At 38.4% G+C, this 11,119-nt stretch overlaps 1 protein-coding gene across 1 annotated transcript; it reads left to right on the top strand.

The window, feature by feature from the left end:
* Positions 1-2,424: 2,424 nt before the first annotated feature.
* ackr4a (atypical chemokine receptor 4a) lies at positions 2,425-9,448 on the top strand. The gene is made up of 2 exons (XM_015032001.1): positions 2,425-2,667; positions 7,534-9,448. Exon 2 carries the CDS (start codon positions 7,539-7,541, stop codon positions 8,643-8,645), a length of 1,107 nt encoding a protein of 368 aa, XP_014887487.1. The 5' UTR covers positions 2,425-2,667; positions 7,534-7,538; the 3' UTR covers positions 8,646-9,448.
* Positions 9,449-11,119: the final 1,671 nt, after the last annotated feature.

The following is an 11,119-nucleotide window of genomic DNA, read 5'->3' as shown; positions in this document are numbered from 1 at the left end:
GCCGGATTCTCCTCCTGCTTTCTGAGGGGAAATTACGAGGGGAATCCCAAACAGCTGAAACAGCGCAACCCGAAGTCCAGCGGACATCGGAGATGATATGTGGAAACATTAATATTTATTCAACATTACGTGCGAAGACTATAGAAATGACAAGGGGAGGAGTTGGAGCCAAATGGCTACCGCAGTGGTAGGTTTTCAGCTGTTCTTCGTTAACGTAACATAAATAGGTTATAATTATTTTCATTCAGTCAGGACTGTGATGCATGTGACAGGTAGATTCTAGTAAAGCACTGATTAATGCCTGATTTTAAAATTAGTTAACTGGACTTGTAGCCATTATTTTGTGCCCATGTGGCTGGACACCACACGTCACGACAAATCCGATCGAACCGTTATACCGTAGATTTCTGTCGGCTAATGTGTGGTCGCTCAGGGTTTGAAAATGGGCCGACAACTTGTGTAATGTGCGCTGGACATTAGACTAAGGAAATGAGGAAGGGAGGGTCAGTAAAGAGCACCGGAGCTGAGCCTTTTTTCATTCAGTATCATCAACAGAAAGAAAAAAGGCCGGAAGAGACGATAAAGCCGATAATTAAAATGAGGTCGATAGGTTTAATTATGTCCGATTAATTGATTTATCGTTTATCGCACAGGCCTATTAATATATAATGCAAACTGAAGTTAAAATATTAGTCTCTTGATTCAGGTATTGTATATGGGACCCATATGGTTTGCCCTCCTTTTCCCCACATGGGGCCCACCTAGGCATGCTGGCAGGGTTTCTTTGTTCATCCTATTGATAAGAGTGGTGCTGTTTGGTAAATGTCCTGGCCACAACAAAGCCATGAACAGTTCAGTGACTGGAGCGATTGTTAACCGTTCAAAGGAAATCAATTGCTAGTGATCAACACTCAGCAGCTACATGACTTCCTCTGGAGTTGTTTTCTTTCCAACGGTATCTGGATTTTTTTTTTTTTAAGTCATCCGATTTTAAGCCAGTTTTTCATCACTATTTTATTGTTATCCTTTGGTAAGCTAGTTGTAGCGTCGCACTTTGAGCTGACGTCACGGCAAATAAACGGTCGTTTACATGTAGTACCTCGCGGACCAGTAGGGGGCGCCCGCGGACCACAGCTTGAGAAAGTCTGATCTAGAGATATATCAGGTGTTGGGAGATCTATGTTCAGATATATAGGAGGAAAATAGCATTTTATTTCACATCTGGTCAACAGTTTTACATTTTCCATTGAAAACAGGAAGAAATCAAATTTATGGCATATACGACATTGTTTTGAGGTGTAACCTAAAACATATGGGTAAAGAATGGTTTGAATTCCTTTCTTTATTGCAGCTGTTGTTTATTCAGTGAAAAACAAAAAAGTTTAAACTGTGGTCACATAGACCTTCATTGTTACCAGACTGAATGACAGATGGACCTATATGGAGCTAAACTTTATTAAACTTTTTAATAAAGTTTATTAAAAAGAAAAAAAGTTTCCAACAGAAAAACGATTGAAACTAAAAGAAAACCTTCAATCCGAAAAGTAGTTTTTAATCTTTTTCAGTTTCATAAGATTTTTTCAGTTTCAAAATTATTCTTCAGCTTTAAATGCTTTTCTTTTTCGGTTTCAAACAAGAAGTTTTTTGACCAAACTTTTTGGTCCCAATTTATCCCCAAAGTCCTAATTTTGATTCAATTTTAACTTGTAGAAGTTTGTTGCACTGTGAAAAGAGTTTCCGCTTTGAAACTCTTTTCACACTCTATTGTATTTTTGTTTCACTTAAATATCTCAGGCCATAGTATCAAAAGATAACCTGAGTAAATAGAAAATCCAGTTTTTATATTTAAGCCTGGCATTATGTAAAAAAAACAAAAAAACATTGCCACCTAACCCCATTACCTGGTTTTTGCCCGATCTAATTGCCCTCGTTGCCAGCTATCATTTTTGATAACTATCGTATTGATAACTGGCAAATGAGCCTTTCACATGTGTGGAGAAATTTTGACCCACTCCTCTTTGTCGAACTGAGCCACTCTGGAGGTTTTTCCAGTAACATCCTGTCTAAGGTCACGCTAAAGCACCTTAGACAGATTTGAGTCTGGACTTTGACTAGGCCCCTTTAAAACTATCCTTTCTTTAACATCCTATTATGTTCTTGGTTCTGTGTTTTGGATGTCTGTTCTGCTGCACAGCTGGATGTACTGTCATCTGAAAACACCTTCCAAATGTTTCTCCACACTAAAACTGTGTTTCTGTTTGTTGGAAGTTTATCAGGGTAACATGTGACACACAGATGTGTGTTTTGGAGTTTGAACTTTGATGCACTGAATCTGTCTGCTTTCTGTCACTATTTGCTCCAATACGGTTTTGAACACATGGTATTAACAAAATGGCTGCGTAAGTGTATCTCTAGACGTAGGTACGTGCTAACAGAGGGGGTTTCATGTGTAATAAAAAAAACATTTTTAATGAGGCGCTCAGCTTTAGAGTGCTTGTAAATATTGTGTCATGTTTGTGCGTTTGTGAGAAGCTCTGGCTGGAGCAGCCTTCTCCAATCTCCGCCCACTTGTGCTGCACCATATACCGAATCAAGGCGACCCAGTTCTGCAGAGCACAGAGAGCAGACGTGTGAAAAGCAGAAAACCTACAGCTAAATCCAAACACAGTGAGTATCTTACAAATGAATGTGTGTGGATTAAAACAGATAATCGTTAATCTTTTTAGTTGTTAATTAATTTCAGTTGTGAAGTTTGTGAGAAACGAGAGTTGTGAAGTTTAATTTTCCATTTCTGATATTAAATGAGACTGTTTTATCTTTGCTTCATATGACCTTATGTCGCTTAAAGTTAAATTATAACAGAGAAAATATATATGTTTATGAAAAAACTGCATTAATGCATGAAGATCATTATTAACTACAGCATGACTCTGAAACACTCTATTATGAAAATGGTTCATTGCTGAAAATGCATCAGTCCTTTTATTCTAGTGTCTGTCGCAGTTTAATATTTATTTAGTAAATGAAGTCCTAAATGTAGCTGTCACTACGTAAACCTGTGGTTATCTTTAATTTTATTAATTCAGCATTTTCCTTTATTGAAAATCATCGGTCATTTCACTTCCACTGTACAGTTACTCTGTACTTTGTGTTATTCATCACATAAGATCTCAGTTAAAACTAATTAAGTTTGTGTTGTGATATGACAAGATATGCAAACATACAAATATAAATAAATATAAATAATTATGCAAAGATCATTTTTGGGAACAAGTCGTCACTATGTGTTCTTCCTTATTTCCTTACAAGTCCTCAGAGGTTCTTGTGGTGAAGCAGAACATCTGACTTTGCTGAAACACTGTCATGAAAATAACTTGGTACGTTGTCAGTGTCACATGGTCGTGAGTTCAGTGATTCAGGGATTTTTCCTCTTTGTGTTTGTCTTATTGAGTATCACGTCTCATTTAATCTCCATGTTAAGGAACCATTCAAATAGTTTTTTTTTACAAGTATTTAAAAACAAGTTCTGATGATTACATCCTCTACATCTCTACCAGAAGCAGCATGCTTTTTTTAAACCTGTCAGATTAGCCATTCATTTCAGCGCTGAAGTGTGTGTTTGTCAGAGCGCTGTCATCTTTTTATGCCTTTCAAATGAACATTTGCTCTGCAGGAAAGTCTCCAGCATCATGTGCTCCAGTCGATGCTCCCTGCATCGATGAGCCTTAAACATTAATGCTTCTGTTTTTGGTAGCTGTACCTTTCTTGTGTTTTTCATGGCAGCAGTTAGTAAATACTTTGCTGCAGGAAGACTTGAAGACTTGCTGTTTGGCAGATGCTCTGGCTCAGGAATCTCACTGTCACCATTTGGCTTCTGTCAAAATTGTTTTGCCAGTTTGTGGCATTTCCAACACATGACTTCAAAAACTGACTCATATCCTCCATGTCACATTGGACAGATTTGCAGACTGTTTATTCTTGCTGGAAGCTTCATTATGTTGTAATCTGAAGTTCTGATGAATTGTTTGTGTTACATCTCATTTTGAGGGTCAGGTAAAGTATCAAAGCCATTCATCTTTTGATTCCTTGATAAACATGCCTCACTGGATTTGAAACATCTTCTCACTCATTGTTAGGTTGAATAGTGTCTTTATTTCTGCTGAACCCAAACCAGCTTGGATGCTAATTTGCAACAGGATGTTGTGGTTATCATGCTGGTTAGGTCCTGCCTGGAGCTCCATATAAAAACCCCATGCATTGCAACACCTCACACCATGCCAGTTCCTGCTCAATGCTGCGAATGTGTAAACCACCAACTTTTCAGCACCTTAAAAAGACACAACAGTTTTATTTGTTTATGCTCTTGCTCAGTGCTTCTGGTGTTTTCTGGCCCCTCAGACCCCCTCTTCCTTTTAATCATCAACAGCTGCAGTTTCTCAGCAGCAGCTCGATCGCTAATGTTTTGTGTTTTCCTTTCCAAACTCATGTTAAGATCTACTCTACCAGTCACATTTATACGCACCCACCCCTAAAAAAGACGGAAGAAACGCATTAAAACAAATTAATGTTCAACTGCAGTATCATAATCTCACGCTGGACACAATGTTAATATGTATTTTAAAAAGTGGGGAGAAAATAGTTATTTTCAACAAATAATTGCAAACGAAGCGCTTTGCTTTGGCATTTAAAAGTTGATCAGGATTTCCAATCAAAACCATTGGACTTGTTTCTCTTCCAAGGCTCTAGGATCCTTACAACGTCATCATGAGGTGGCTGAAATGCCAGGATATTTTAAATGCAAGATTCCCACTTCGCCTCCAAAGAAATCTATAATCCGGTATTGAATATGAAATGCCGTTTCATTGGCAACATGAGATGGTACAGAGTATCAACAGCTGCTCTCAAGATGTTTAAATGAAGAAATCTTCAAGCTTTTCTTCAAGTTAAACATGACCGAGGCAGAGCAGCAGCAGCTTTCCGATGAACACTTCCTGTGAAAATCATTTCTATAAAAAATATTCCATATTAGAACATATGCAAATTATGTAAATATCATCTTTCTGCAAAATAACAACCCGTGTTTCAATAACTTCTAACTTTCCCGGTTAAGCAAGTTTTCTGCTGATAGAAAATTTTCCCTAATAAAAACAGTGATAAAATTTGATTAAATGCACCACAACGCGAATAAATCGAGAGGGGAGCCAGAGAATCTTAGGTATTTCGTTTTTAGTCTCTACTTGTGGAAACTTCATCTTTTTTTCTGGACTTTACTTTTATCTTTCAGCAGAGAAGCAGATGATCTTATAAATGTAAAAAAAAAAAAAAAAAAAGGGTGGAAATATTCAGGTCTGGACAGGACAAACAGACGTTGACACAATCCTGCCAACAGGATTTGCAGATCTCAGTTTCTCTTCTTTGACAGATTTTAACTGAACCAGAGGAAGTTCATTGTGTGCATGTGCATTACTGCTGCAGGGCGTGCTCCTCATTCAAACTAAGACAAAAGAGCTGCTGTTACCTGTAACGTCTGCAGTAATGCCACTAAATCATCTCTAATGTTTGACAGTTGCTAAATGTTTAAATAGTCCACCTGTCCATGGATTCCAAGATGACTGTCAAAGATGTTTCCTCATCATTTCTCCTGTTTTTTTCATGGATATTTCTGAAACCCCAGCTGCAGTTCTTAAGCACAGCTCTTATCAAGGTTCATAAATCCTTTTGGCATTTATTTTTCTTAAACCCAGCTAGTATCTCCTTTGGACAGTTGTGCTTGAGCGAGGTGCGCTTACTCAACCCAGTCATGTTGCAGCACCAGAAGCGCTTCACAACCACTGCATGCTCTAACTATAGGTGGCGCTGTTTCTTTCGTGTCCCTCAGAAAAACAAGATAAAATAAAAATGGTTGATTATTTTGAACAAGGACAAGCTTTTAAAGAGTCTTTTTTATTGTATGTGAGAGAAAGATCAGCACAGAGTGAAGCATTTAGATTTAGTTTTTTAAAGCTGATGGTGACAAGAATAATTGAGTCAGTATGCTGCTCCTATTCCAGAGGATTAAAAGGAAAAATCTATTTAAATGTATACAACTATTCAAATAGCAGATAAAAAGTTTTGTGTTTTAGAAAAAAAAATTAAAATCACATATTTGTTTTGAGTGTTTCCTTCCTGATGAGAACATTGAAAAACCAACATTTGCACAGACCCATTTGTGATCTTTATTTAATTTCCAGAATGTAGACACCATTTTCCTCAACATTTAGATAAAAGATCACAGGTAAAATGTTTGAAGGCTGAGACAATGTAAAAAGAAAGTCGATGATCCATTCATGCTGCATCTGGTTTTAATGAGCCAAGGAGGGGATGAGAACCTCGAATAAAACTGTAATTAAGCTGCTTTTTTACAATTTCTGCCAAGACAATTTTGTCTCTCAGTTTTTTTCCTGGGTAAGTTGCAAATACGTTCAAAGCACTTTGGCTCAATTGGCATATTTTAAACTGAAACAGGCCTTATTTCCTCCCTCCTAACCCCCCAAGTCATATCACAACGTGTAAATTATCTTGTCCAAATCCTGATGGGAATTCCAGTTCCAAATCCAAACTGGCCTGAATCAACACCAGCAGAACTTTATAAAATTAAGTCACACCCAGAACATGTGGGAAAGCTTTAACACAATCAGCCCTGATGAACTAGCAACCTGCGTCACCGACTTTTCCCCACAGGACATTTTTTGTTGTTTTTCTTCTTCATCACAGAGAACTTGCCATATTTTAATTGTTTCATCACTGAGGTTCTCAAAAATCCTTTAAAATAATATCTTAAAAGATATTTGATCTTTAAACGCAGGTGAAAGCTCAGCTCAGCTTTTATCAGTGAGAATAATTACTCATCTAAATCTCCCTGTAGCCAAAGTAAAGCATTTGTTTGTAATGATCTGTTTACATGAAATCAAGGGGGTTGAATGTTAAGCATCATTTTCTTTTTATTAAAACATTACAGAAGTTTTCATAGGGTTCAATACTGAATGTGTATCATGTTAAACTTCTAAATGTGGAACAACTTTTATATATAAAAAAAATACCTATATACAAATACAGAAATATATGTATATTATCTGCTAAACCTTCTGGTAAATCTAAAAGTTGCAACAAAATGGCCTTTTGGGGTGAAAAAACTGCAATAAAATCCCTTAAAAGGCATGTAAATTAGTTTTCCTTTTCTATGCAACAACTTTCCATTGCACGACAAGCCTTGTTAAAATAATGTAAATCATTCTTCAGATTCAGTCATTTTAACTGGTGAATAATGGGATAGATTTGATGTTTGGGAACCAGTACGACTTATAGAGTTATGGATGTACGAAGAAGCTGATTTGCTACAGGAGCTAAAATGCTAGTCCCACAGATTGCTGTTTTTTTTTTTTTTCATTGACCAACATCATTTTAACCATATTAAAGAAATCATGTTGCAACAAACTGTGATTGCTTCAATATTAAGAATAATTCAAAATGTTCGTCCTCTCTCCTTTTTCAGAGCAACCATGGATGAGGTCGACTACTACTATCACGAAAACTCCAGCTTCAACTACAGCTATGAGGATTACCCCGCCTTGTGCGAGAAGGGCGATGTCCGGTCCTTCGCAGCCTTCTTCCTCCCCATCGTGTACAGTGTGTGTCTGGTTGCGGGACTGACGGGAAACATTCTGGTCCTCGCTGTCTACGCCTACCACAAACGGCTGAAGACCATGACGGACTCTTTCCTGAGCCACTTGGCCGTGGCCGACTTGCTGCTCCTCTTCACGCTGCCTTTCTGGGCCGCTGATGCCGCCAGGGGCTGGGAGTTGGGGGACGCCGTCTGTAGGATCGTGTCGGCCTGCTACACGTTGAACTTCACCTGCTGCATGCTGCTGTTGGCCTGCATCAGCCTGGACCGCTACCTGGCGGTTCTCAGAGTGCAGGGTGGAGCAGACAGAGGCAGGTTGCAGCAGCTTTTCAACAGGAGGCATTGCTGGAAGTGGTGCTCAGCCGTCTGGGGAACGGCCTTCCTGCTCGGTCTGCCTGATTTAATCTTCTCAGAAGTGGTGTGGACATCCAATAGGAACATCTGCGTAGCCATCTACCCTTCGTCTATGGCTCGGAGTGGTAAAGCTGTGCTGGAGGTGGCCGAGGTGCTGCTGGGATTCCTTCTTCCTCTCCTGGTCATGGTGATCTGCTACTGGTCTGTCTGCCGAGCGCTGAGAAACCTTCCCATCGAGAGCCGAGGCAAGAAGTGGAGAGCCCTGCGTGTCCTCCTCATAGTAGTGGGGGTGTTTGTTGTCACTCAGCTGCCATACAACGTGCTAAAACTGCACCGTGCCGTAGATTCAGTGTACATTTTTGTAACCCATTGCCAGACAAGCAAGGTACTGGATCAGGCGACCCAGGTGGCGGAAAGCCTGGCTCTCATTCACTGCTGCATCAACCCGATCCTTTACGCCTTCATGGGGTCCTCCTTCAAGCAGCATATGGTGAAAGTCGCTAAGAAGTTTGAACAAAAGAGAAGGAAGAGGAGCCAGAGGACACGAGAGACTCCAACGCATGGTGAAGAGATGGACATGTCGTTTAACTCTCATAGCGCAACCCAGGAGACAAACTCATTCTCAGTTTGAGTGAATCCAACGGTTCTCCGGCTGTGGTTCTAGGGCCTTTCAAGGTTGTTAGGTGTCAGCCTAAAGGCTAATTATGTTTCACGTAGAGCCACTAAACCACAGCCAAGGAGGAGTACGTCTTTATGCACAACTGGAGTTTTGCTTCAAAAAGAAACTTCTTAAGAGAAGTCAAAGGAGAACATTTGAGAATTCAAATATTTAACTGAAGTGGAAAACAGTGAGCAAAGAACAAGGAATGGTTGTTTTTGAAACAGTCAAAACAACAGAGGGATATGATGGCGCTTTGGTCTTTTTGTACATGAATGTCAGACTTTTTGAGAAGCAACAATAAAACCCTTCCTAACACACACAAATAAAAACACTCTCCAATGGGTTGGGACTTTATTCTCAACTCTCAAATCTGAGCCGAGAATAAATTATGCTGGTCAAATCAAACAGCATAATTTTTTGTGCTCGGTGACAAGCTAACCACAAATAGCACTAGAAGTGTAAACTCTGTGTATAACTTCACAATTTATGTATTCAATAAACATGAACTTGTTTACTGACAGCAGTACTTCCATAATCTCTGTATGGAAAAAATATGAAATGCAAGCTGCCAGAAGTGTAAATAAACAGTTTGATATTGCATGTATGAGTGTATTTTCTACACACTATACTGAATTTTTGAACTGAGTGTGGTGAGAAACCCACTTTCTCACTGGGAGCCTTTACTTAAAAGAAACTGCCTGTTTATTTTTGTAACTTAGATTGGGAATGTTTTTCCCCTCTCTGTTTTTGTAAAATAAATAAGTAAAAAAAAATATCAAAATCTTGTTTTGTTATTGTTTTGGCACCAGTATTTACTGCGGTAGTCTTTATGAAAAACTGAGTTAATCCATTATGGTTGGAGAGTTTAGACCATCTTAAGGTTGTCTTATGTCCTTCTCAATGATACACAAAGTATTTTATTACTAAAACTAAAGAAAACAAAATCAAAGCAAATAGTTAAAATTGGGTCCTTGTTAAAATGTCTTTTTTATTGTTTTCTATTTCTGGTAGATGTGTCAATTTAGTCATCTGTGAGAAAGACTTGTCCTCCATTATGCTGCCTTATTTAACAGAACACAGTAATCCCAATTGCATGCTAACCTGCTGAGCATGAAGGGATAGTTATAATCAAATCATAACATTTTTATTTGAGTTTAACGTAATGGACGAACCATAACTCTTAATCTGCATTGCCTTTGTTTTCCTTCGTTTCATGAACTGATGCACTTACATGGTATTAGTCAGAGATATTTCTCCACTGGAAACATTTGCCTCTCCCACTCAACCCACACAGCTTAAAATATGCACAAGGTAAAATTCTTCTGCTTTAGATTCTCTAATAAATACAGGCTGTTTCTTTAGAAGAGGGTTATATTCTGGTAATTAACTGCTTATTTTAATTATAATCAGCATGAATAAATACACCAGGTCTCCTTGATGGTGCACATATGTTCCTGCTAACCAGACACACATGCATGCACCTTTCAATCTTGAGTACAGCTCATGCATCTTTCTGGGTTGCTGTTGTTGAAATATTTTCTTTGTGGTTGTTTCAGTTTTCAATTTGATATTTGATGCAGAAAAAAAAAAAAAAAAAAAAAAAAAGGAGAAAAAAAAAAGAAAGAAATCCTTCATAGAGGTTTTACATCCTGAGGGATTCCTATGTCTTAGGGGAAAAACTCATCTGTCATTTCCTGGACTGTTTGAACATCTGAAGAAGGGATTTCTGCACACGCCCTGAAATTCCTTCTCAGCTAACAGCAACAACACAACTGAAACCACTTCCAGGAACGTTGCAGGAGTTGATAACGAATGTTTTCGAGCAGAGCTTTGGGAGTACAAACGTGCAGTTAAACAGTAGAGGAACGAGGTTTAAATATTTGCTACGCAGCTTATCGTCCAGCTATCATCCTGCAATCTGTTGTTTTACATTTGAGTTTGTTTGATCATGAAATCTCTTAAGACATCATTTATACAAATACAGGCCATTAACCCCTAAATGATTAGATTAGCAGGAAAGTCTTTTTTTTTTTTCCATGCTGGATTCCAGCTGATTTGGGTCAAATGATGGGCTATGCTTCAGAAGGTTGCTTGTGGAAACCATCTGCCAAGAGCAAAACGGACCCAATTTTGGGTTTGAAATGTAAAAATGTAAAGAACACATCAAATCAGTTGTTTCAGAACATTTTACATGTCAAAAACAAGTCTAATGACAAAAGAAGCATGTTCCTAGTAAATGCCCGACAGTTTCTCTGCTCATAACATTGCAGAGCTCTTAGTCAGATAGTGTGTGCTTTTAGGCCCAGTTTATTTTAGTTTTACCATGTATTCAATATGAATGTGATGCTCAGAAAAAAAAAATAACAGAACTATCACTGTTCTGACTGAAACAAAGGGTTATTACCTTTATAAAGACTTAATACCTACTACCCTGTGTTCATATT

Source organism: Poecilia latipinna, unplaced genomic scaffold, assembly GCF_001443285.1.
Source record: "Poecilia latipinna isolate Pla-1442-1.1 unplaced genomic scaffold, P_latipinna-1.0 Scaffold227, whole genome shotgun sequence".
Lineage (NCBI taxonomy): Eukaryota > Metazoa > Chordata > Actinopteri > Cyprinodontiformes > Poeciliidae > Poecilia > Poecilia latipinna.
The sequence above is the reverse complement of the archived record's forward strand: the minus strand, read 5'-3'. Positions and strand labels throughout refer to the sequence as shown.

Bases quoted from the DNA above. Each gene is read 5' to 3' on its own strand.
- ackr4a (XM_015032001.1), top strand. From the start codon at position 7,539: ATGGATGAGGTCGACTACTACTATCACGAAAACTCCAGCTTCAACTAC.